The 27134-nt window shown below is 46.7% G+C and overlaps 1 protein-coding gene across 9 annotated transcripts in view; it reads right to left on the bottom strand.

Moving 5' to 3' along the window:
• Positions 1–3889: 3889 nt before the first annotated feature.
• The window catches only part of LOC144162830 (F-BAR domain only protein 2), a 64213-nt gene continuing 40968 nt past the window's right edge, over positions 3890–27134 (bottom strand). For 7 of the 9 annotated variants that reach the window (XM_077693503.1, XM_077693502.1, XM_077693504.1 and 4 more), the window contains 12 exons: positions 26551–26592; positions 25360–25493; positions 23593–23628; positions 21038–21111; positions 20253–20431; positions 19357–19535; positions 18046–18270; positions 14447–14592; positions 13554–13770; positions 11579–11752; positions 7263–7524; positions 3890–4163 (listed from right to left, as the gene is read on the bottom strand). In XM_077693503.1, the coding sequence (XP_077549629.1) occupies positions 4141–4163; positions 7263–7524; positions 11579–11752; positions 13554–13770; positions 14447–14592; positions 18046–18270; positions 19357–19535; positions 20253–20431; positions 21038–21111; positions 23593–23628; positions 25360–25493; positions 26551–26592 (1691 nt within the window). In that variant the 3' untranslated portion in view covers positions 3890–4140. The remainder of the gene's footprint in view (positions 4164–7262; positions 7525–11578; positions 11753–13553; positions 13771–14446; positions 14593–18045; positions 18271–19356; positions 19536–20252; positions 20432–21037; positions 21112–23592; positions 23629–25359; positions 25494–26550; positions 26593–27134) is intronic. The other 2 variants (XM_077693500.1, XM_077693501.1) reach the window with 2 other exon arrangements.

The following is a 27134-nucleotide window of genomic DNA, read 5'->3' as shown; positions in this document are numbered from 1 at the left end:
ATTCGTGCTCCGGTAAATGAAACAACATAACGGCAACACAATGGAACCTACACGGAACCCCTATGATGCTTTGCATCCTCCTTATGGTTCCCCACGGGAAGATGGTGTAATTTTTTTCGTTCCTCTCCAGGTCCAAAAGATCGTTTGGCTACTGTATTATCCAATGTCAAAATTCAGTGATGTGTGGATGTGGTCCCACTAGCCATGAGGGAGAGGATAAAATCAATTTTCCCCAAGGTGGGGGCCTGAATCGCAAGACCTTTATTGACGTCTCTTATGAGTGTGCCCTGCTCGCACAAATAAAAAGAAGCTGTAAGTTAGCTCCCATGCAATCCCCCTAATTGTTAACAGCCACCGATTCGCACTGCACTTTACTTGAATCAAACACAACCTCTATTGTAACGCGCACATGACTTTTGCAACCAGGAAAAAGAAAACATGACATTTATAAGCTTTCTCTGTGATGAGACAATGCATAAGCATCACTTCCTGCCGAGTTATGTTGAGTTCTGCGTTGCTTAGTTCAGTGTTGCAGAGTGTACGATGTCATGAAAGATGCAAGGTGACAAATCGGCCATACTTTGTAAGTATGACTAGCTGGATGTCAGTATTTCTGCAGAAATAGAGAATTTTTTACAGGACAAATGGCACGTCTTTTTCAATACCTCGCACTGTACAATAGCGGCAGTCGAGAATGAGAATAAGGGAATGGCGTGGCTTGCCTCATGTAAGGGTCTGCTGAAACAAGTACAATACTTACACACTACTTTGAATCCTGTTCAAGCATTTGTTTTAATTGATACCTCAAGTGTAAGCCACTAAGACCAATCAGGATTGCGCACATGGCTGAAGCCATTTGTAGCTTCCCATTTCTCCGCAACATCCTACCACTTGCTACTCCAATTTAATCTGAACCAAGCAAATTTGGTTGGGTCATTTGGCATCATAGCAACGCTCCGACATCATTTAGTGTCATGAAAAAAAAAAGAACAGCAGAACCACAGCCATAATCAGAACGATTTCAAACTATGCACTCATCCACATGGGTGCAGCGCATCCTAGCAACAGTGGCGACCAAAGCAACTCGCAGCCACCACTTCCTAACCTCTGCAATACAGAAAACATCCGCCTTCTGCGGCATCACGGACTTCATGCTTACTTGACAGTCATGAAGTCTATAGTTTGGAACTAGCCAAAGGAAGCTAAAATACCCCCAACGCCCTTCGTCATTAATTCTATCTTTCCACACTTTCACAGACATAGTTTCGCTCTCTACTTGACTATCCATTTCACCGACGACCATGTATACACATGCTTACACACAAGTGCTGGGCGACCTGCCCAAAACCATTCCACATTAAAGTATTAATAAAAGTTGCAGCAGTAGCATAGCATGGCCGCATTTCCACACAAAGAAACGTCGGACTGAGATTGGGTAGAGCAGCGAATGTGTAGACTACCCGAAATGGCACGACACGGTTAACCCTTTCAGCCACGATTTTCTTATTTTAAGCAAAACCATGTCTTGTGTGTTTTCTTAAATTTTAGGGTCCCATAAGCCCCTAAACAAAGAATGGAGCTGGAAGTGCAAGTAATTACAGATTTATTAATGATACAATTAGGACTCTGGCAATTAAAATTTTTGTGCCAAGCAGAGACATCACTTTTGCATATTTTCCTAAACCTTACGACTACATGAACCTGCAAACAAAAAAATCAGCTTCGTAATGCACGTATTTATAGATTTACAAGCTTGGGAATAAAACGCGAACCGCCATTTTTTTCAGCCTCAGCTTCTTCTTGGCAGCAAAAAAGCTCCATTAAAAGGAAACAGCAGTGATATCTATCGCAACAGGCATCAATGAAGAACAATTGCCCAAAAAACTAGCGGTTTTGGTTTCGTTCTCTATGCGCTAGAGGAACTACAATGTGATTGCATCAATTGACACCACCAGACCCAAAGGGTTAAATTGCACAGCCTAGGTTCAATATTTAGTCCCTGCAAGCTCATCTTGTGAATTAAGGACATAGAAGACGGCTTTCAATGCAGCCTTTGCGATTTCTAATAAGTGCGAAACGATCCACCTCTGTGAAAATTTCACATTAGCAAACAATGCGCACTGGACCGAAGAAAGCACGAAACCGTGCATACAAGATCTTGAGAGGTGAAACTCTAAATGCGTTGGGTTAAATTGAACACTACATAAATTATGTATGCAAGCTTGCTGAAACTTTCTATGACACATTGTGCATTTGTGATCAACAGGAGCGGTATTCTCGTAACTGTCCCTTTTGAAAACATCCCTTTTGAGTCCCTTTCATCGTGATGTACTTCCGGTTAAAGCAGTGGGCGTTGGCAGTACGTTTGTTGCACTTGCGTTACGTCACTTCCGGTTGTTTGCTTTTAGCCAATCAGGGCTCGCCAAAAGGGACACTTTTGAAAGGGACGCAAAAGGGACAAAACTCAAGAATACCGCCCCAGATGTCCAGAAACTTTACAGATAGGTTCATTCGAAAAAGTGCAACCTGCATATCACATTGGCTTGCCAGCCTATTCTGTTCTCCTGCAAAATAAAACACAACACAGGACTCGCTCTAAAAGGCAGCAATTTTATTGCTTCCTTCACAAGCCGTTTTTTTTTTCTTTCCCAGTTTTTATTTCTTGTCGCTCGTGTAAAGCAAAGCATTCCATCAAATCAACAACAATGAGTGTATATATTTATATATATTTATATATATATATATATTTTATGTATATACTTAAGGTTAGACAAGTGTCAGGCAACAACGCATGGTATATTTAAACAACGCATTCATTCCAAGAAAAAGGGGAGGGCTAAGGCGAAAAAGAACTAACAAACGACGCAATTGTTTTAATTAAAACAGCAAAAATATTTAAGCAACACGCAGCGGCTTCACTATGTTCTTGTGGCTTTCGTCTTTCTTTAACCGCGTATGTACAAAGGTCACGGGAGAGAAAAAACCTAGATGAGGCAATACAGCGGCAACCGTCGCAGCACAACCAGCAACCTGCAATGTGTCGTCCGCGACAACACGTCCACCGCAACCGCGGGCTGCAAGACGACAATTACAAAACGGACGAAATATACGGAGAACGGAGAAAGGGGGAGTGAAACACCATCTCATTAAAAAATATCCTCTCTATGTACAATTCCCCTCGCTCGCAGAAATGCGGGAAAGGCGACCCAGGTTGCGAACCGGGAGAAAAGTTTTAGTCACACGGGGCTCTTTTTTGTCCGTACTACGTCTGCCGTTGCTGTTAAAAGAAACACGTTTTGCTCGCGTCTCGCTGCGAGAGAAAAGTTGACGGACAGCACCCACCATCGTACGCACCACGTCACGCCTTCCAGAGGTTCTTACGGGGCGCTTTTACGTTGCGGTGGGGGAGAGAGAGAAACAACAAAAATATTTGTAACACGTGAAGCAAAGAAGGGGTCACGCCAGCACGGCAAAAGAGAGGAGTTTCTGTCTTGTATGGCCTCTCGCTCATTCATCAAGAGTCAGAGAGAGGAGGAGAGGGAGAGAGAGAGGCAGGCTCGGAAGGTTGCGAGGACGACGTCACTTCTGCCCGTTGCCGCTTCTTTCGTTCGCTGGGCAACCTCAGCTGCTGCGTCGCCACAGCGCCACAAGTTGCAGGGCGAGGCAAAAGACGCTGGCTGCGACGACGGTGACGGTTAGGGCCGAGATGTGGGGCGGGGCAAGAATGGGCGGAGGCGAGGCCTGGTGTTGCTGCTGCTGCTGCTGTGGTGGATGTTAATGTGGAGGGGGCGTGGCTTCGGGGGTGGGATTTCGAGGGGGCGGAGTTTCAGGGGTGGGACTTTGATGGGGCGGAGTTTCGGAGGTGGGAGTTTGAGAGGGCGGAGCTTCGGGGGTGGGGCTTCGATGGGGCGGAGTTTCGGAGGCGGGGCTTGGAGGGGTAGGAACGCGAAGAGGAGGAGGTTCGGAGGACGGCTGAGAAAGTTCAGAGGCGGCGGCTTCACGCCTGTCGGTCGGACCAGCGACCGAGGAAGGCACTGCTGCCGCCGGTAGGGCGCTGCGGTCTTCTTCGTCAGGGCTTGACGGCGGAGAGGCTGGGACAGGTGGCAGGGGACGGCCCGTCATCGCCGTCGCAGGCAATTGTCACGGCTCGCATAGGTACTTCCCTGCACGGGGAGAAGTGACGAAAGCAGCATCAGATTTTGGTGCTCAATGTCATCATTCAGCACATATAATGTGCCTAACTTAGAATTTCATCATGGCACACCCTATAACTGCAACATTCAATAGTAACTGGATCGGTAGTTTTTGAAGATCCAAATGCTATTGATATGTGAGCCTATTGCTTAAGGGGGGACGTGGCTTTCAAAATCAACTTTTTTATTTCTGAGTGGATTTTGATGAAAATTGGCACAGCAACTGGAAATGCTTCTGTAATAACACCATAAAAATTTCAAGATAATATTTTGATAACTTTTTTATTTATTAAATTTTCTTTCTGTTCCGCTTGTACCGAGCTTGAGCGACTTATAAAAACACGATAGAAAACTTGTTCGAAGTGCTTTGCATTCCCAAATGAATGGGCGAGGTCGTGACAGTTTTAGAATTTTTTTTTTACAAAACAATATTTTTTAGTTTTCATTTTTTTAGAGGTTAATGTGCAACAGGCATGTCGACTGTGAACGACTATTTGAATAAAAAAGTCACAAAAAACAAATCTGGAAAACCAAAAGTGTCACGACCTGAACTGTTCATCAAGGAATGTAATGCAAGAAACGGAATCAAAATAGACCCAGTGGTCACGAAGAAATCCCTGGTACAAGCGACATAGGTTGCAAAAAAAACTGTTTTGAGAAAACGGCTTCCGAAGTTGCAACATCGGTTTCACTTATCAAAAGTCGCCACGGTTGCAGCCTTTCATGTCCTTTTGAACATGGGGCTTCTGGAAGGCCTTGCCTTGAAATTGGAGTGCCTTTTACAGCCTTTCTCTTTCCAGAAAACATCATTTTCAGCTCCTCCGTGAAGAGTACATACCCCCTTTGCAAACCAAACGGAGGGGAAGATGGGTTTCAATGGGCTTTCAATGCAAAGTAGGTTAGCTGGTTGGCTGTATCGCACTGGTCAACCTCCTTTTGCAGTGTTGTCACCATGGCAACAAGTTAAGCATTTTTTTTACTTAAATTCGAACATTTTTGGCTTTTTTTATGTTTTATCTTGCCTGGCACAGCAACTTAGTACTCATACGTGCAGGTGTTCATTGCCAAAAGTTTTCATACCACAAGGATGAAAATGAGCTACTTTGAAGCTTGGTAGAGTATTCTGCATAACTCCCAACTTCAATGCAAGAGCACATTTTTTTACTACTTTTGACATTCAAGGCATCCAATATTTCTCGCAGCACAGCCAGTATGCCCTAAGTAATCAATAGGTATCAATAATTTCCCTAAAAAACTCACTGTTAAATGCTGCCACAGTAACGTACATTTTTAACGCAGAGAGAATATTTTTATTCCTATATTACTAACTCAAACCTGTTTGCATGAAAATTACAAGTGCACGGGAAACGTAGCGCAAGAACGGCGATATGGCTCGCGCGCATCGCAGCGCACGCTTACCGCGACATATCGAACTTTGATTATACCTGATATGGCTGGTCAGGTCGCTTTTATGATTAAATCTAACGTCGCAGGCATTAATTACAACTACTGGCGTTCAATCATAACCGGTTGCCCAGTCATGTGATGCTCCAACGCGCGTCGGCTATGCCGTGCGCGCCGCAGCGTTTGACGCGTCGACCGTTTCTTTCTCAAGGCTAGCTAGCCCACAGTCAAAACACAGCAATAACTAAGCGTGCAAACATCGCAAATCCGACTAAAAGTTCACTTCACGAACCGCTATCGCAAGCGCGCACACCGCGTCACCCTCCAAGGTCTGGCGACGGTAGAGTCACGCGCACCACGAAGCGTTCGATGACCTCCGCCCTCCGCCTTTCGAGCCACACAACTTCCCGTAACCTGGCTCGTTATCTCTGCATTCCCATCGCGATAACGCGCGTGTTGAATACCACAGATTGAACAGAAACTCGGCCGAGCGAAGCGGCGAAAATGAACTCAATCCGCTCGCTACGCAGCTCAGGCGGCCGCCATCTTGCGTTGCGCCCGCGACATCCAATCAGGAGGGTCGTTGCTCTCGGAGGATCAATAGCGCTTCAGCATCTATTTCTAGCTTCGTTTGTGCGTCGTTTCTTTTCTGCCGTTTGTGCGTTTGTGAATGAACGAAGATACAAGAGACGAACGGAACCGGAAAGACGATCGCTCGGCCGATCTAACCATATCAAAATGGCCGCGCCCGGTGGCACCGTTGCGGAGATAGAGCGTTCCGAAAATTGCCGTTTTTTCGCCCTTTTGCGCTGATAGTTTGTCACCGCGCCTGACAAAAGTATTTTTTTATGCCACTTTGCGACGCTTTTCAGCGTAAAAACTTTGCAGACGCACAGAATAGGAAACACAGAAGCCGAATATGTGGGTTTCAAAAAAACGATGTTTTGGTCATTTTTCCGAAGTTGAAAGCCGCGTCCCCCCTTAAGGGTGGCTTTATGTGTCGCACTGTTCAGCCAATATAGAAAGTGTTTGGCAGCCACACCTATCAAAAAGTAAACAAATGCACAAGCTAAGGAATGCCTTGCGCTATCAAACGCTTCACCCTTCTTCACCCCTGCTTCGGTGCACACCTGGTTCCTCTAAGCTTTCTTCTGAAATGAAGGAAAAAACATGCCCAAAACACCACAGTGCTTTCGATGGATGGCTCTCTTGCTCTGCACAAACAGCTATCCAAAGACCGCAAGCACCTTGCGCTTCAAAGACATGGAACCTCTGGACGCCTGCAGCAAGTTTAGGCAAAAATATGGAGGATGAGGTAGCTAATGTGGGGAATTGAACTAATTAATGTGGATGACAAAATGAATTTATGTGCTCATCAACAGAAAGGTTGCTGGTAAAATAGTCATGGCCAAAGAGTAAGAAAGATATGTTGACAGTGCACATAAAAGTAGCGCTGCTAGGGTGAGTACACGTGTTCAAATCTGCCGTGTTCTGCCACATGTCAAAAACAGGACACGCCTCGTGGGGAGTCATCGCAGAATGAGAGACAATCCAGATCACGTGTCTCTCTCTAGTGCATCACTGCTCAGGCTTTCAGCTTGACGCTGCCTTAGGGACAACACAACTCCATGGTGTGCAACGACAGTCGGCCGAGTAGTCGCTCACCGGACATGATTTGCCGCTTGACTAGAGAGACGCGGTATCCCTGGCCGATGAGCTCGAAGGTGGCGCCCGAGAGGGTGGCCCCCTCGCAGAGGAAGCGCACCTCGAGGGGCCGGGGCGTCGAGGGGCCCCGGGAGAGTGCGAAGCGCGCCAGCAGGGACCCGCCCCGCTGGCTGCCGCCCGACGACGCACTCCCGCCCAGCGGCTCCGTCAGCCGCCACAGGGCCCGTTGCGTCTCCTGGTTCCACACGCACGGGGGCTTGGCCTGCACCACCACCATCATCATCGTCAGCCTATCTACGCCCACTGCAGGGCAAAGGCCTCTCCCATGGATCTCCAATTATCCCAGTCTTCTGCCAACTGCGACCAATGTATCCCCGCAAACTTCTCTATCTCATCTGCCTATCTGACTTTCGGCTGCCCCCTGCCACACTTGCCTTCTCTAGGGATCCACTACATTACCGTTAAATGACCAATGGTTACCTGCCTCCGCATTACATGCCCTGCCCATGCCCATTTCTTCTGCTTAATTTCTACTAATACGTCCTTAATACACGTTTGTTCACTGACCCACCCTGCTCTCTTCTTGTCTTAGTATTTGTCCCTTTAACATTAAGGGACAAGGACAAATACAAACAAGTTTATTTTCCATAAGTGGATGGTTCCTCAGGTAAAAGCTACTTTAACAGCTTGGCGAAGCCCAAAGAACCGATAAACCCTACAGTGGTACTCAATCAGTCTGCGTTCTACACAGAAAAAAGGCACAAAATACAATCCACGACAAAAAAAGAAAAATCGTCATGTCTTCAGTTTGCTGAAATAAAAAATTTCCGCCAATTTTTTAGTAAATCGCTTGTGGTTAACGGGCTATACAAAACACTGGCTTTCATATGAGCTAGAGAACATATACGCGACAAAAATCTGTGGTCCGTCCCTTTAAAGAGAGGCCTTAAACAAACAGGGTTCTAAAGGTTACAATTTTACGTGCGCAAAGGCTGGAGAAGTATCCAAGGAATGTTCTGCCGCAGAAACGGTTTAAAAGCATTGAGTGTGTGGGGAGAGCTTTGGCCCCTTGCTGTGAGCTCGCGCCCCTTACCCTCCTTGCTCGCCGAACGCCCACCGGCTGCGGGTCAAAGGGACGTCGTCGCTCGAGGGATGGCATTGGGGAGCGCGGAGCAGTGGGCAGTGGTGTCGTGCGGAGGCATGCACGTAGAGACTTGGACTCAGGACTCTAAAGGATTTAGTGTGTGCCTGGACCGCGCACACTGATTGAGCCAAGATGTGAGTAAAGAGTTCTCTTGTACACAACCGCAGTGTGCCTCGTTTCTTGGCATGCCGAAGAGAGCAGGCCCACAAGTGTTAGCCGAGTTACCGTTCATTAAAAACGGCCAGCAATAAGGCCCAGAGCTCTTACCCTCTCATCGTGCCTCCAAAGCACTGTGGAAGCGGTGACGTCACTGACCAGGCGCGAGAAACAATGGATTGGCTCGGCTGGGTGGTACGTCACACTTTTTTTTTTCTTTAGGCAGCCTACTTTAGGCCTTTTTTTAGGCAGCCTTTTTTCTTCAGGCTCTTCCTACCACGGCAGAGCAGGACCAGTCAAGCCGCTCTAACCTGCCGGCGACCGTGCTCCTCGCGTCAACCGTGGTCGTGTTGGCCGTGGTCGTGTCGGCACGACCGTTTTAGCATAGTGGAAACGAGTGTTTGAAAGCCAGGTAGGGGGGGTCCCAAGCACAACATGTTCGCTCACGACAGTAACTGGGGATTTCCACCGAAGACTAGCTGCCCGCTAGCGTTTCTGCATGCGGCGCTGTCACGGCAAACAGGTCCCTCCGAAGTCGGCAGAGAAGGCTTAGCATCGCTGCAGTTAATCAGTCACCACTTTACGAAGCCGTACCGACAACTATCACCAGTGCAATCTTTCACTGCACTATCCCCCCCTCTCACACATTTATGAACTGATTTTCAGCAAGTCTTGCTCAGGTGGGCGGTGACAAATTCTAGCTGCTGCGGTGCATGCCGTATAGTGCAGACACCACAGAGTGGGCTTCTTGTTGACCGTGCAGGACCGTGCCTGCTAGGATTGCACGTGCAGCGGTGTTTTCACCTGCAGAGACTCTCCATGTTTTTCAGCGTTATTAATACAGTAAAATCTCGATGATATGAATCTAGCAGAACCGCGAAAAATATTCGTATCATCTGAAATTCGTGAACCAAGACAGACCAAAAAATTGAGCACTAAAGAAAAAGCCTTCGTTTATTTATTTTCTTACTTTCGCGTGCTTTTTTTAAACCTCCATGACTCTCAAAAATCCTTTCTGGAGCACACAAAAATTCGCATTTGTCTCCTCACTTGCAGTGCCCAAACTCACTACACGCCACAAGAGTCAAGGCGTGAACCGCATGGCACATTTTTTCGCACGATTTGTGCGCATCGGCATTGCGCATATGATTTTTTCACACCCATGTCGACGATTCCGCGCCCGCGGCAGCTTCTGCCTTGGTCAGACAATAACGCGCGCGGCAGTGAAAGGAGATTTGGAGCGCTCGAACCAGCCAGCTGGCTCCGCCAGACACGTTAGGCTTACCACTTCGGCAAATATTTCATCGGCGCTTTTAGTAGAGGCCTGGGTAACGTTTTATAGTACCGTTTTTGCCCTCATTATCAGCTCCTCTAACGCACAAGCAACTTAGTGTGTGCCTTGAGCGGCATTTTGATTTGTGGGGTTTAACGCGCCAACGCAACGCGGGCGATGAGGCACGCTGCAGTCGAGGGCTCCGGATTAATTTTGACCCCCTGGGGATCTTTAACGTGCGCCGAAATCTTGCACACACGGGCGTTTTTGATTTTCGCCTCTGTCAGAAAAGCGGCTGCCGCCGCCGGCGGGAATCTAACCTGCGAACTCGTGCTCAGCAGCTTGAGTGGCATTTTAAAGAGCAGTTAGAAGCGGTCGCTCGGGCGCCCCTAACACTTTGCGGCAGAAGCCGCCGCCACGTTGCCACCACCGGCCGCGCCACGCGCAACGTGCAGGTGGTTCCATGGCGGGTTCAGCGCGCCTGTGGCGTGCACGGCACGTTTTCGCGAGCAGAAAACAACAGCCCGGCCGTTCCTCGAGAAAGAGTGACAAAGAGGGGAGAGAGAGCCCGTACGTTGCCGTCACTTGCTCGCTCGGCAGTCGGGCGCCTCGCCGGGTCGTTCATATCATCTGCCGGGCCATGCAGGTCCGTTCGTAACAACTGAAATTTTTCCCATTGCAAACAATGCACTTTTGCCGGGACTTCACAGAAATTCGTATCATCCCAAAATTCGTAGCACCCAGAATCGTATCATCGAGATTCCACTGTACCTTGTAAATGACACGCTTTATCTGTAAACTCAGCTGCACTCAATGTGACGAATGGTGATGATCGACATTCGTCTCTACTAAGATACGCCGTGCCACCGGTGCTGGAGCACCGCTTGCCAAAACCGCACTGGTGCTTCTCTCAGAGCCGAGAACGCTGATTGACTACCGCATTTGAAGGGGCTCACCATTAGCGCCGCCGTACTCTTCAGTGCTTCGTGCGTCATAGAGGCTGCGTCAGAGCATTCTGCTGCACATCAGAGCGTGGCAGTGTGGCGGCAAGGAAGCGGTAGGTGAGCGAGGAAGAAAGGAAGCATCTTTGTTGTGTGTTTGTGCGGCCCCTGCTTTATGCAGAGGTGCAATATTTGGTATACGTTGTCGTGAAGGGGTACTCTAGCAAACTGCACAATTGAAATGGCGACCTTCGGAAGCCTACTTGGAGTCCCTTTAAGCCCGTTATGTACACAAGTTTTACTGTTTCACTTTTCAGCATGTAGGCGCGTTCTATCGTTTAGCACATTTGTTTCTCGCATGAAACGTGAAAAGTTCATGACACGTGCGGAAGCATACTACACAGATGCTGAGAAGTGAACTTATTCATGTAAGCGAGCGAACTCTCACCCAATCTGAAAGTAATATATGTACATGCACCCCATTACAAATCAGCGGCTGACGATTTCGGAGCATGCCAGCAGCCGCTGTCGCTGCGTTGAAACACAGCCAAACCAAACTGCCGACTAAGTCGTTCAAGATAAGTGCCTAGTTCGTAAAATGTGAAGAAAATAGCGCATAAAGCATTGCACTCCACCACCACACCTGATCAGAACTCGCACCGTAGGACTTCCTCACTCGGCAGAAGCTCCCATCACAAAATGGAACCCCCCAGTCAGCCCCAGACAACACCTCTCCTAGTGCATAACGCAGCTCATGCCAACCACCACCGTTTTCCGTGACAGCAGCCCAGAGGGCACCCACCTGCACGCCCGTCACGCCGCCGTCCATGGGCACGCCCAGGCACACCCCCGTGAGCGGTGGGAGTCCCGGTGGTGCCGCAGGGGACGGGTTGGTGGTCGACGCAGGCTGGCCGACCCCCGTGGCCCCCGTGCCTGCCGGCAGGCTCAGGGCCTTGGCGTTGTACTCGTAGTCAACCTGCACCCAGCAGGAAGGACCGTTAATGGCCAACATGAACCGAACACCCCCAGATTATGGCACCACTAACTCACTTACCAAGCAGCTTCGACAATTCATGCACTTGTACTTGAAAGTATCGAACCCGTCTCCATCCGAGTTATCCTGTATATCAAACTACAGTTGAACCTTGCTACAACAAACTCCGCTTCAACGAAATGTTTCCAATACCCCGTCGATGCAAGTCCTCGCGAGAACGAACCACTTGTCTGGCTTGTTTTCGCTTCAATGAAACTTTCGCTCAGTGGGGCTGGGTTAGAACATTTATTTTACGATGAAATAAGCATAACGCCCGCCATCTGTAGCTTTTTACACATTCAGGGTGCTCAGTTTCACCGAAAAATGTGCGCCCACACCACCACCCATAAACCATAAAGAAAAACAAGCTCACAGCTGGATGCCATTTGTCGCTGGCGGTAACGACGTGGCTGGCCATTTTTGCACAAGGCACAGGCCCAGTTCGACAAGGTGGGGCTACAGAGCCCATCCACTCCGTCATGTATACATTGTGAGCAGCTATCATTGCAGTTTTCCTTCCACCAATTTTCTATATCAAATGCAAAAATAATGTTTTCATGTTTACTTTTTGAACTGTCGTCACCCTATCTTAATCGCGAGTGCTCACTCGCTTGTCATAAATGCAAACGCCCGCAGCTTACCTACCAAGTCAGATGCCACCCTGCCCAGTCAGAGGATAACATAACAGGCGCAGCTCCTGCCACAAGTGAGAGGAGGGCTTTTCACAGGTTACCAGCTATCTGCAGGTTATTAGCTCAGTAGATATGTCTTGCTGTACAGCAATGTGTTTTGTGACTGCATTTCTTCACCCCCTCCCAGTAACGCTCTTACACGTATGGGTAAAAAAACAGGAAGCCACTGGTCCGTTTGGTGTCTGAATAAGCACGACCTAATTGCGCGTCACTCCTTTTTCAAAACATTGCATTATGCAGTCAAAGGGTGCAGATAATATACGGGGCTACTTTTCTTGCCCATTCGTGATGTGTTGGAGAAGATTTCGCATCAACGAATTTCCTCTTCAACGAAATTTTTTGCACGACCCATAAATTCCGTTGTAGCGGGATTAGACTGTATTTACAAATGAGAACACATAGCAAAAATTACACTCACATTGAATAAAAGTATCAGAAACTCCCAATATATCAAACTACAATGGCCACAAACTACAAAGGCTGAGCATAAATGAAGTGTGTACAAGAGGAAAGTAATGGCACTGCTTTTGCCCACACCCTCTGAGGTGGTTCGTTCACTTGCACTAGTCCGGCACTTCTGCGCGAGCATGGAAAGTTGCGGCCTCAGCTGCTACAACTCTATACAATGTAGGCAAGTGTGTACTGTCTCGGGCAGCGAGGTTGTTCAAGCAGCAGAACTGTGTCATGGGAAAGTGAGGCAGTTTCATCAATAAAGTGTTTTTATAAATGGTATCTACTTTTACGATGTCCATTTCTGTAGCATGCTTATATCGCCTTGTGCCCTAATATAAAACTGATAGGTGCTTTTTTGCGAGTTTGATGTAACTTGGTTTGACTATACCATGTTTCGAATATAATGTTTGAATACATGGTTTGAATATAACATGGTTTGAATTTGGTTTGACTATAACATGCCACTTCCGAATAAGCGAGGTGGCAAGGAAAAAGAAGAGCGTCGGGGACAGAACAAAACCCTGAGGCAGCCCCTGCAACTTGTATCATGGCACCCGTGAATAAGACAGGCAGCAAGAAAAAAAAAAGCACCCTTTTACCTTGAGGTCGGTGTTGTCGTCCTGGGTCTTCCAGTAGGCTACCAGGTGAAGGGGTGCCGAGCGGGCGCCCGGCCCCGCGCGCACGTGGTACTTGAGGATGTCGATGTTAAAGTAGGATGCCGAGGGGCTCTGCTCGTGTTGCCGCCGCAGAAGGCCCGTCAGCAGGGACATGTTGAACTCGTACACGCACCGGTCGCTCGTCGACTGGCTCGTGTCCCTGGGACGGGGACGACGACGACGCAGAAGCTGTCATCAGCTAAGCGTCTTCCGAGTCATCCGACAACGGTGGCATGGGTCTGCTAGCTTCGGCGACTGACTTCAGCCAACTTCGCCCATAAAAACATGTCGTACTGTCTTGTTACTTCTATAAGCATGCTGGATATGCAGTTTAATGAACACTTTAGCAACCAATCTCTCGCTGAATGGTCGTCTCTCTAGACCTGCCACCTCTAGGCTTGCACTGGATAGTCTAATAAGGAATTACATGGCTTCAGTTCTACAATGCAGCCACACATACGACTCCAACAAATTCATGTTACTGACCCGTGAGGGAAGCTACGTCAACAGCATGACATTTGCACCAACCGACGTTTAAACGAGCTGTACGTATAAATACTCTCACAAAATACTAAAAAAAATTGCCACTTTTTTATTGCCAGAAGGAGGATTTAAATTCTACCTGCATTCCCTCTTAAAGTCAACAATTTATGTCATGCTCACACTAAGGGTAACTTGCACACTAAAACGATACCTCCTGCTTCACTGGCAGGTTTTAAGGACTTTGCAGATTTTAGACGCACTTTCATGGACCCCAGCCAAGATCACACGCCTTCACATGAGAGAACGACCCCAGTAAAAAAGCAACCGACGTGATGTGAGCAGACAGAACTCACAATGTGATGAGGTTTTTGTTTGGTAGAACGTTGTCAAAGCGTGCTGTGTTAACTCGGAATGCCAGTGTGGCTGGCGACGGGTTGTTGGTGAGCACATGCACGATGCCAGCGGGAAAGGACACCTTCATGTCACCTAGCAGCTTCACCTGGAAGGAACCAAGACGAGAGAATACAAGCCATGAACAAAAATAAAAAAAGAAAGAAAACCTCGACAGTTTCAGCTCATTTCAGCCAGTAAGGCTACACAAGACAGTTTCAGCCATTTTTTTTTTATTTTTGCGATCAGTGAGATTTTACTTTGCCAGTTCTACTTTAAGTTTCAGTTTCTCACCTTGCAACCACCATTCAGCGACCATCAGCCAACAACCATGCGAATCACAGAAGAAGAAAAGCAGGAGAAAGAGAGAGACGAAAGAATTCCTGCCAAACTTCTCAAATTATAAGTAGAAAAGGCACCTTCTCCTGCAAAGCAAACACCAAGAGCAACACGCATTACCCAAGCCCTGTACTAAAGCAGGGTTTTGGTTTCAGAGGACCTTCTATTGTGCACGAACCTTTATGCAGACTTTCCGTGTTACACTTCTCATCCCAAAAAAGCCACAGTCGTAGCCTGTAACTGGACTCATGACCTACTACTCTTTACTTGAGTCTCCTAGCCACCAGCCCGCCGAAGAAATTCGCGGGCACATTTCCTTCTAGAGGCCATGAAGACAGAATACACGTTTGGTCGATTAAAAGACTGCTTTGTCCGAATAACAATGAAGGCAATTTTATTGCAAGCCTCAAACAAATAAAGATATTAATTAAAACAGATGCAGCAGTGGCCACTTTTAAAAGCAGCTTCTCCATGTTGTCACATAATCTTGTTGAAGCCACTGCCAATAATCGTGCCTGGGTGACCGTAGTGGGGCCCCTAGTTCCGTTTCATCGTACCACCTGAATGCTAACGTGCAGTTGATTTGATCGATTGTACGGTTTAAGGGGGGAGGTGGGGATCGGAGCAAACTTTTTTATTTTTTGACATAGAGTAATGAAATTTGGTAGGTGCATTGAAAAACACTTCAAATGGTGAAATTTGAAATTTCAGGATGATACCTTCAGTAGTTTTTGTGTTACAGAGGTGTACATGTTGCCCGCTCGTGGAAAGCCTAGCAAGGTATTGACATATGGTAGGAAGTTCAGAATACTTTTCAATTGTAGTCAAAAGAACACTACAGGGTATGACATTCTTCGAATTTTTTTTACACCCTTCATTTTTTTTACAGAGAACATTATTTTCACCTGTACCCAGTAGTATACAGCTGACTCAGCCGTAAATGTCACATAAAAAAATAACTAGGCCCTAAAATGAAAATCCGAGAATGTCATACCCTGCAGAACTCCTCAAGGATCGAAATAAAACAGACAGTGTCAAAATCCACCCAGTGGTAGCCATGTTATCCTTTCCACGAGCAAGGAAGAACTCGTAAAATGCACTTTTGAGAAAATGGCTCTTAAAGTTTACAAAGACTTCACGATTTTTCAAACTGCACCAGCAGCATAGTCCTTGCTGTCCTTGCTTGGGGACAACCTCAAAGACCCTTGCCCTTTGATTTGGTGCATCTGGGAGGCCTTCCTGGCCAATTGAAGGTTTTCATGTGCAGGCCTTTAGATGGCAGAAGCATCAGTTTTACACCTACTGTACCACAAAGTTCACTATGGGCTTCTAGGGTACCTATACTTTACTTGGTGTATGCCTAATGCATAGCTGTCTCCAAAATGAAGAGTAAGGCATGGTTTCGTTTTATATGAATGTGCCAGCAGACTTTCAGCAGATTTCTGGGTGTCATAACCTTGCTGAAGCTACAGCTTAGTATATGAGGGTGTTGAGTGTCAAAAAGTTATATCTGGGCATCACAAACATAAGATGAGCTATTTGAAAGCAGAATATAGTTCTTTTATACAATTACAACATTGATTATTATTAGCATACCATGCTCTTCACCTTCAGGCGAATCAATCATTGCAAAATAGACAACAGAATTGCAAACATTGCAAAAATAGAAAACCAATCAAAATATCGAAGTGTAAAACGCTGCAGCCTTACGGCGTCTTTTCTAATTTATTTAACACTGAAAATATAATTTTGTAATCCCCGACTTCGTTGTACAAACTAGTTTAGAGCCACGGCAAAAGTTTCTCAAATAAGCTGAGTTCATTGCCCCCCCCCCCTCTTACAATCAATCCCCTACGCGCACGTTCCCCACAATCGTAATTTAGGTAACCTTGCTGTGGTTGGCCACTTCGTTTTTCCCATTAAATTTCACTTCGCGTACATCGATTATTATTACTCGCGTGCAATAGCAACCGATCCCGCTATCGGCCGCTGCCCGAACACGTCGTGCCAATGCAGCGCGCGCCGCAACTTCTGGCGAGTCGGTCATTCCATTCTCGAAGCTCGCGAGCTCGTTGTGAAACACAGCAATAACTCAGCGTTTTATAACATCGCAGTGCTCGCAATGCGTCCAAAAGTTCACTTCACGAACCGCAATTGTAGACGCACGGACCGCGCTTCCCACTCAAGGACAGACCACGGCGATGTCGCGGGCACGTTTTCGATGCATCTTTCGAGCCGCGCACTTCCCTATCTGGCGCACGATATCAAGCATTATCGCCGCAATAACAGTAATGTCACTGTTCAGTACCGCAACAGATAAAACGAGTAAACTGCAACCGAGTCGACCGGGAAACTTCGAAAACATCGGCGGAGCGCAGTCAGCGTAAAATGCGCAGCAGCGCGGCGGCCATGTTTTTGCTGTCATGGCGACGCCCAATCAGGAGAGCCGTAACAAAAAAGGAGGCCGGACAGCCAATCGCGTGTTACAATCTATCGGTTTCTTCGTTTCACTACCTTTCTCTTTCTGCCGTTTGTGCGTTTATGAGCCAGCGATGACAGAAGGAGCGACCGGGAAATGAAAGTTAAAGAGTCGGCCGATCTAACGCGACCAAGATGGCGGCGCCCGGTGGCGTCGTTCCGGAGATACAGCGCTGCGAAAATTGCCGTGTTTTCGTCATTTTGAGGAAATATTTTGCCACCTCAGCCGATATAAATATTTTTCTTTGGCACTTCGCGATCGTTTGCGGCAGGTAAAATTTGTGAACGCATAGAATATAAAACGTGCAATACGAAAATGTGACTTCCGAAAAAACGATTTTTTGGTCACTTTTCACAATCTGATCCCCGCGTCCCCCCTTAACATGCTGACACAACGCAGGCGATGAGTCGCGCCGTAGTGGACCACCTTTTGACCACCTCGGGATCTTCAAGATGCGCCGAAACTTCGAACACACGGGCGTTTTCGCTTTTCGCCTTAATCAGAAGCTAGCGTGCAGTTAACCCACTGATAACCATGCTTTTAGCAGTGCCCTTTATTGCGTGACTTGTGCCCACAATGCATCGCTGCAGTGCAAAATTTGGATGTTTCTTGCTATTTCTTTGGGTTTCGGGGTTAAAGAACAACTTTTGTACGGTGACTAGAGTGGATTGGTGTCACCACCCAATACCTAGATGACCAAACAGCAGTGGAATTTAAAGCGCAGCGGGGGGGCAGAGCGCCTACCTGGCAGAGGGTCTCGTCGGTGCCCCGGAAGCGCGCGTGCACCACCTCCTGGAAGGCGATGGCCAGGGGGATGGAGTCGCACAGGCCGATGGTGAGCGGGGAGGGGCCCCTGGAGGAGCCCAGGGGCATGGAGGTCGTCTTGAAGTCGCTGCTCAGACTGCCCACGCTCTCCGTCCGGCTCATGGGCAGCGAGGGCGACGCCCGGCCCCGCACCGTAGCCGCCTGCTGCCGTTCGTGGGAGAAAAAGAGAACACAGTCTTTCACTGAGCCATTTTTTTTTGCTGTTGTTTTTCAATGGAGCAACATGGTGCGCAGCACCAATTTCTACTCCATGAGTTTCATAGTAATGTACATATTAGCGGGAAATCTGACGCTTCAAGAGAGTTCCGTCATGGGGCTGACACAGCGACTAGATGTGTTCCTCTTCTACTTGACTTGACTAGCCATGTGGCTTCTTTTGACTCCTGAAGCCAACACCAACAAAAGAAAGTCCCATTCTTTGTGTTCCTCATCTCGCGTGAAGCTTGCTAAAAATCCCTGATAGATAAATGTGCTGGAGCTCCACTTTTCTAGCAATAAAACAACTTTATATAGTCTTTCACAACAACATTGTTCTTTTTTTTTTTCGCAGTCACGGGCAACTTTTGAGCCTCTTAGCGGACCATGCCAAGTAACGGCTTCTCCATGGCGTGTGACTACAGTGTACTAGAAGAGGTGTGTCGTGCGGGGGGAAAACCAATGGAGAGCGTGGGTCCCTTCTGCGATGAAAAAATTGTATGGGGCGCAGGCATACCCCAAAGAACTCCTGCTGCAGCCAGCGCCACCTATAAGTTTTTAAATCAAACTAAACAGTTATTTGACGGATTTTATGAAACTTTATATCATGAACTAAAGAAAGAAGACTATTTGGAGTGATAGAGGAGGAATAATTTAACAGACAAAACTTTTGAAACCAACTTTGGTAAGCAGCAGCTGCCAGGGGCGCTGCTTACAACAGGAGTTCCGCAGCAGAAATTTTCATCGCAAAAGGGGCCCCCCTAATCGGCTCTGAACGACATACCTCTCTCTTCTCTTACACTGTAGCCACAGGCAACTTTTGAGCCTGTTGGCGAGTCAAGCCAAGTAACCACTTCTCTGCGGTACGTGACGGCACGACTGCTGAAGCACAACTCCCCCAGACACTAGCCCCCGACTTCCCTCAGCTATGCACTAGTATGAAACTCTACGACCCAGTCATGGTGGAGACAGGACAGGTGGCCACTTGCAAGGACTAGGGAGGCCACATGAGAGCAATGAGCGGCGTCTCCTCACCTCGGAGCGTCTGGAGGGCGGCCGCGGCAGTGCTGGCGCCGTGAAGGCACTGGTGGGCGTGCCGCCCCTGCTGCTGCTGCTGGCCGCTCCTTTGCTCGCCTCCGAACTGATCGAGTCGCTGGGGGCCTTGTCGGTGGACGACTCGCTCGGTGCCTTGTCGTTGAACAGGTCACTCAGCGCTGCATGGGGTAAGTGACAACAGGAAAGGGCGCTTAACATCAGACTTAAGGGGGCACATGGGTCTTTGATCAAAAACTATTTTCACAGTTATGTTGAGAAGAATTGGAGGACTTATGTAGTTTTTCATTCAGACTGTAGATATAAAATTAGTTTTTGTGTAAAACAACTACATTTAAATTTATTTGGATTTTTATATTAGATTTTTTTGACAGCTTTTGTAAAAGAAACTGCTGGAGGGATGCAGCTGACCAAGGTACGAGTGAACTGTGCACAAATCAAGGAAGACTAACAGTATCATTCTATCTGGTCTATAGCAGAAGTTACGGCCGTTTGAAGTTTGGGCTTGGAAGGCAAAACCGGGTTTTCTGGTTCTCCCTTTCCAAGCCCGGTCCGCATGTTCTACCTTATTTTGCTAAAGAATGTACTTTTAGGAAGGACCTAGCCCATCTGCTGGTACTCACCGGCGTACCGGTCCACATGTTCCACCTTATTTTGCTCACGACTATACTCTAGGAAGGACCTAGAACATCGCTTGCTGGCACTCACCGGCGTACCGGTCCACATGTTCCACCTTATTTTGCTCACGACTGTACTTTAGGAAAGACCTAGCACATCGCTTGCTGGCACTCACCGGCGTACCGGTCCACATGTTCCACCTTATTTTGCTCACGACTGTACTTTAGGAAAGACCTAGCACATTGCTTGCTGACACTCACCGGCGTACCGGTCCCAGGAGGGCACACTGGCCGAGGCGGCAGAGGGCTGCTGTGCCCCAGTGTCGCCCATCCCGAGGGGGCTCTGGAGTCGTGTGGTGGGTGTCGACACGCTCGTGTCCAGAGGGAACAAGCCAAGCATGTCCGCCTCTGTGCCGCTGCCCCCACCCCCACTGTTGTCCCTGCAACGAGTTCAGATACCACACTTCACACAAAATGTAGCAGTGTCACCCAAAAGACAGTGAAACCTCACTGCGGTGTTCAGCGCATTGAAGCCTTCTCCTGTGGCTGATTGTGGGGGAGTACATACAAAGTTGAACAACTGCACGTGACTTTGGTATCTTCCTAGATTTCAGTAACTGTTCTGATTGCAGCAACTATTCAGGCTACCTAGCTTCTGTCGCTTGTCTAAAGTACTTTGCTGGCTCTACGCATCAGAAAACAAAATGTAAAAAAAAAGCTCTCAGATTATTTAGTAGTAGTTTAGTAGAATACCGTGCCAAGGCTTTAGTAGCTGTCCAGACTGGTGACCGTCCAGACTCTTGTAACTGTCCGGACTCTGGTAACCGCCCCAAATGTGATAACTGTCAAGACTCCGGTGACTGTCTAGTGACTGTCCTGGTCTAACTGCAGATCCTGGCAAGCCACTGGATTGGCTCGTATGCAGTTTAAGCCGGGTAAATCCCTAGCCAATAAACCAGTGCTAGCAGCACAGGAACAGGCAAAGGATAACTGCGGAAGGAGACAAGAGGATATGAAGAAAGCACCAGTAAAAAAAGTCCACTCACTTTGAACTTTGATTTGCTGGCCTTTTGGGTGCCTCATCTGGCGTTGATGTGGCACTGTTGTATGCTCGCCGTGCCTGCATTGCGAGTACAGTTAAAACCACAAGTTACTTACAGCAAAAAGAAAGACTGTCACGGTACATTCTAAAAAAGCGAAAACACACAAAACGCAGGATGGAGAAGCAAAATGGGAACTACTACAAGGCAAGCACAAGAACAGACACAACAGGCCTGCACGCACTTGCGGTTTATGTTCGAATTTTCTCACAGCAAGCATGCACCATCCACACTCAAGAATTGGCTTCAGGATAACAGAGGGCAGGCGGTTTTATATTTTTTGATAATGTGCTGCAAAGCAAAAAATTTCATCTTGGCAGGATTTTTATAGGAAATAAAGTTGACCCAGTGGCTGCCTGGTCATTTTGCCATACCCAGAGTTTGCATAAGAGGTTATCATTAGCGCTTTCTTTAATACACCCATCAAAAGGAAACAAGCGGTTTGCTACCTACAAAATTACGCTGAAACAAGCACTAGAGTATGATAGCTGTAACAACTTATCGTGTTTTAACAACCTAGCGTATTCTAACAAGTTGCAACAACCTATCGTATCGTATTCGATAGTTGTAACAAGTTATGGCCCACATCTTGCAAACAGTGAACTTTAGAAATCACTGCTCAAGGTTTAAGAGCGAAGCCTGAAATCGAACCCGGGCCATTCTGGACCTTTGCATCACTACGACAGACCGAACACTTAACAGGAACTGATATATTGATATGCCGTTCCAAGAGATGCCAGTGGTCTTTATCCAAATGCAACCTGGAGCCGACTTCTCCAAATACATCCAAATGTCCTTCACTTCGCGGCCACCTTTTTTCTTTCTTTTATCTTTTCGAGCTGCACAAATTTGTCGCAATTCAACACTCTGGGTAGGAGAAGCTTTGACTGTGCTAAGTATTGCACTGATGGACTTGGAGAAGCCCAGCTAATAAACCACTTTATTTTAACAGCAGTTTCTAAGCACAGCTATAAACTACAGCTATAAACTTTCATGTTATGCTGGCAGAAGTTACGGCTAACACTCACTCGCAAATTCGAACACTCTTGCCCATTTTACACAAAACAATAAAAGCAGGCACGTAAAAAGAACAAGGGAGAGCATGATGCCAAAAAGAATAAGAAGCTCGTTTAAAGCACAAAAAGTTGGTAGCTCTAGCGTGCATAATAAAGACGATTTCATTTAGTGCACCAAGCTTGTCAACTCCAGCTTTGGAAGCCAGAACTCCGCAAGTCAGCCAACAGTCCAGCGCTGACCATGCAAGGGTTACCTAGCAAACTAGCAGGCACGGACTTTTAAAGGGGCCATGCAGACAAAATACAAGTTTGTTTTATTCGAAAAATTCCGTGTTTTATGATGCCCCCAGAGCTTGTCCGGAAGCAAACAATGCTTTATTCACTGAGAAATTAATCAATTTAAGTAAAAATTTTGATTCTCCCGGCAGATTAAGTGTTTTTATGGTGTCTGCAATGACATCACAGGAACCGCTCTGCAGCTGATTGCAGAGCCTTGTTTACCGTTTTCTGCCCTTGCTTTGTTTTTGCTTGTATTTATGCCTGGCTTGTATTTGTTGAGGTGTGTTTCCGAAATCGTGTGTTTTTGTGACGTCTGCAATGACATCACAAGAACCACTCTTCAACCGATTATGCAGCCTTGTTTACCGTTAGTCAACTTAGATGGCACCACCATACCGCGAAGGGCTGTGTTCTGCCTTTGCTTTGTTTTTGACCGTATTTGTACCTGGCCTGTTTTTGTTCTGGGAGAAAATAATTGCAGTGCTCGCTCGACAAATATGGTCAAGTATGACACCGTCGCTTACGCCATTCGGCCAGTGTCGCCTGAGAAAACTCCAAAGCGTTGCACAGCTGTGCAGCTAAAAGAAGCATAGTGCGTGCAGTACCAACAACAGTACACATCGGTACTTCTATGTTTACGTGTACTTTCGTAACTTCCACTGTTTACTGCACCATCCTTACTGCTATAAAAAGAATGTGCCCTAAATGTTAGTGCAAATGGGTCATTCGGCGGGCTTATAAGCCCTGCCTAATTTGCGTTTGCTTTTGGCGGCCTTAGCCAATCGCAGAGTTGCCACATATGACATCATAGGTTCTGTTGCAAAAAATGAGCTAGTGGGTCGCATGGCCATTCCATTTTTTTCTAATTATATAGGTTATTAGAGCAAAGTTTTTGTTAAAAGTGGTGTCACTATTAAGCAAAACTTGCACTTTTCCACCAAAAACGAAAAGCAAGAACAGACACGTCAAGCTGTTCTAGAAAAGCTAATCTTTCAAAGTCACACCAAAATTCAATGCCAATAAACAATATCTTCTAACGATATGAGTACTGTTTACAGCAATCATTCAGGAAATTGGGAGTTGTGGTAAATGCCTTCTGCGAAAGAGGGGTGGGGGGGGGGGGTGGGGGCAAAAGTTAGCAAAGCCACAAAGCACACGCACGCAGCGTGCTACATGCTAGTAGCGTGCTTGGCTTGGATTGGCTACCTTGTGCCTGATGTACAACGTTTCTGGCCTCCGACTCTGGACGATCACAACAGGAGAGGGGGAATGGAGGAAAGAGGGAGAAAGGACAAAGAACACACATTTCGAGTCCGTCAAAACGGAAAAAAAAAAGTAGATAAGCACAAAATTGCTTGCAGGTCTGTAGCACACAATCCAAAAGGTGTGGCCTCATGTTATATTGTCAAATTCCTCTTAAAAAAAAAAAAAAAGAAAATAAAAAAATATTCTTAGTTACAACGTCTGTTTCAGTGTATTCGTGTCCCGTTCATTTTTTTGCACTACTTTGTTCTACTAAGCATAGCCAGCTGGCCCAGCTGAGCTTACTCTCCATTTGGGGCTCCAATGTGTCCGCTCAACTCGCATCTTTTGCTGCCTAGTAGAAGTTTAAATGTGCTCACAAAACTTCAAATCGAGCCGTGTAAGATTACAAATGTGGTGCCACAATTGCCAAATAACCAAGGACAATGCAAAGACAATAGAAAATCTGAAGGCACTTTTTTCCACAGAAAAAGAAAAGAAGGCGTGCTCGAATAAGCAGAGTATACTCTGAGCATGGTCTACATGATCCAGACGTTATTCTGATGAGGTAATTAGAGAACATTTATAACTCTTTTCAGTGTCCTTTCAAATGATGGCTGGTTTAGTCATAAATGACAGGTTATAATAGTTTATATCCTGCTTTCCTCACAGTAATATAGCTTCTCTGTGACAATCAAATCGGACACAAGACAGCCATCATGCTTTGTATACTTATGAAAGTAACTAGTATGAAAAAATGCAACTTTATTTAAAATATATACGCAAGACAAGACAGGTGTCTGGAAAAAGACTTCCTACATCTGGTATGAGTCCACAATACAAAAACACGTGTTCAAAAACCCGACACAAAAAAATGAAAGGAAAAAGGACTAAAAAAATAAAAAATAAAAAATAAAAAATAAAAAAAACGGAGTGGTCTTCCACATAGCCGCTTTAAACCAGGCATGTCAGCATGATAAGATGGTGATGTGTTTGATTAGTTAGTTCTCCTTTCAACCTCATACATGTTGTTCAGGCAAACAGGATGTCAAAGTTTAATTAAGGAACAAAGACATAACTGATTTGAATTGAACGAATGCCATATTTCACTTCGGGAATTTAACCCTTTTCTTATCGAGAGTGATCTTAAAAACTGTCCAAAATACTTCGCATATTTCTCGGGGCTACCGGATTCTTTCGCTATTTCTTTTTCAAAAAATTTGATACAGGAACACGTACGTTCTCTTTTCAAAAGAGGAAGGCAAACTTTTTACCTCGCACGCAGGAGGCGTATTAAACAAACAAAAAAATTCCGGGGCATCTCCACTAACATGAAACCTGGGGAGGGGCAAAGCATGCAGTGTATAAGTGTATTCTTGGCGCCTTGGTGTTTTTGCCAACGGAGATGAAATTGTTGGGGGTATACAGGTATACAGGTTTGCTGTAAAGGTCTCGTTTCTTTGAAGCACGAAGCGTTCTAGCGCGAGGCGTAAACGAGGGTCCTGGTGTTTTAGTACTGCGACAACCTGAGACAGCAACTACAACGACGATTATGATGACGACAGGAGACGCCAACAGCACCAGCCCCTAAGAGGCTTCGTCCCTAAAACAACAAGAAAGCTTACGGTGTATTTGCCCCCAAAAAGTAAGACACACACAAAAAACATTTTTTAGAGGGCTTCATTACCGTGTATAAGAAAAAAAAAAAAAAAAACTACGTCGCCAACTTACCGAGTGCTGAGGAATGGGCGAGAGTGATAGCGAGCCGATGGTGGCCCTCAACTCGTCTACACTCGCACTCATGGGTGCACCGTTGCTCAGAGGCTTGATCTCTATGTGAATCCTCCTGTCTCTGTCTTCGTCATCTGCATGTGTAAGGAAGAGTCACCAACAAACAATAAATAAGACAAGTGCGACACGTAATACAAATCACCACAAACTGCTTGGTCATATAAAGGGTGCTTCACCTCACTTTAGCCAGAGTTTAAAAATATGTCGATGCACTCTAAGACAACGCAACCAAAATGCATGTTGCTCACTTTTGTATGTAGTTTCTCACGCTATTAAATGTCAGAATAAACAGTTTCCATCTTTCTATCCTTTCAGTTTCAGTGTTTTTCAGCTTATTGAAAATGCCCGCGAATTAAAAAAAAAAAAGTGACATGCCTGCTTGCACGTCATGATTACAGTGCTTCCAAATGTTCTGCATACAAACAATCAGGTGCACAACCACTTAAAAAGTGACAGGGCAGACGATGAACCTGTTCATTGCAGCAGGACAAGCAATAACCACTGCGTCTACTTATCGCTATTGATGATCTGTCACGAGGGAAGCATATCGGTGACGTTAATGGCACAGCCAACGCCTACGTTGCTGCCCTGTTGCTTTTAGGCAGCAGTGCGCCTATGGCAGTCGGCGGCGCACTGGGCTCACTTCGAGCATGCCGCACTTGAGAGAAGGCTGCGCCACCTTATCCTACCTTATAAGGAAACACAGGACCGGTGTAATTGGAGGTTAATGGGAGAGGCCTTTGCCCTGCAGTGGGCGTAGATAGGCTGGTGATGATGATGATGATAAGGAAGCAAACGCATCATCATCGAGTGCACGACAGCACGCGTTGCTATGACGTCATCTCGCAGTGCATCACCACTGCCCAGCATGTCTCACTGCCTCCCCCTCGCACTTTTGCCATGCGCTGCTGCTGAGGAGCGTCTCTCACGCCGCCTCAACTTAGGCCACACTTTCCTCCTCAGTTTCCTTTCTGTCTTCGGTTTTTCCTTCGTTCGCTTGGTAACACGGACAACGCCGCCGTAAAACTACAGTAGTGGGCGCCAAAGTGTTGTGCACTAAAACTTTCCCACGCTGCCTCAGACGAGAGGTTCCAGGGCACGACGAATCTTGCGACAAGACAAGTGCCTCACCTGAATCTCCGTCTGAACTTGAGTAGAAACTGTCCCGGTCGTCTGAGCAGAAAGTAGTCAAGGGAAAACTGCAAATGCATTCCTTGGCAGGGAAGCTCCTCTAAATATTAATACATACATAACAGAAAAAGTGCCCTACAATTAAAAGAGAATGGCGATGGGACGCACACAGGGGCAGTTACAGAATGCAGATTTGACAATACTGGAAAAAAAAAAAAGAATAAACAGTTGTACAGGGCCGCTAATCATTAGGGTCACCAGCACACCCAATGCTATCGCCATTTAAATAACTGATTGGCCCACAATCGGCACATGATGAAGTAATACACTGGATGAACACGAGTACTCAATGCAAAATGCAGATTCGGTGCTCTAAAAAAACACAAAATTGGGTGTGCATGGTTGTCTACTTAGTGTGAACGTGGAAGGCTGCGTGGAAGGTGCACCAAAGATGACACAATCATCCAGTACTCAATCAGTGCGCTCAAAGTGTTGTCACCACTAAATCATGGGCCGTGATCAGAACTTGACACAGCGCCTTTTGGGTGGCCCCTCAAGGTGCCTCGCTGGCACTGATACTTTTC

The sequence above is a fragment of the Haemaphysalis longicornis genome, unplaced genomic scaffold, assembly GCF_048455015.1.
Source record: "Haemaphysalis longicornis isolate Haplotype H1 unplaced genomic scaffold, Haemaphysalis longicornis Haplotype H1 scaffold_12, whole genome shotgun sequence".
NCBI lineage: Eukaryota > Metazoa > Arthropoda > Arachnida > Ixodida > Ixodidae > Haemaphysalis > Haemaphysalis longicornis.
The sequence above is the reverse complement of the archived record's forward strand: the minus strand, read 5'-3'. Positions and strand labels throughout refer to the sequence as shown.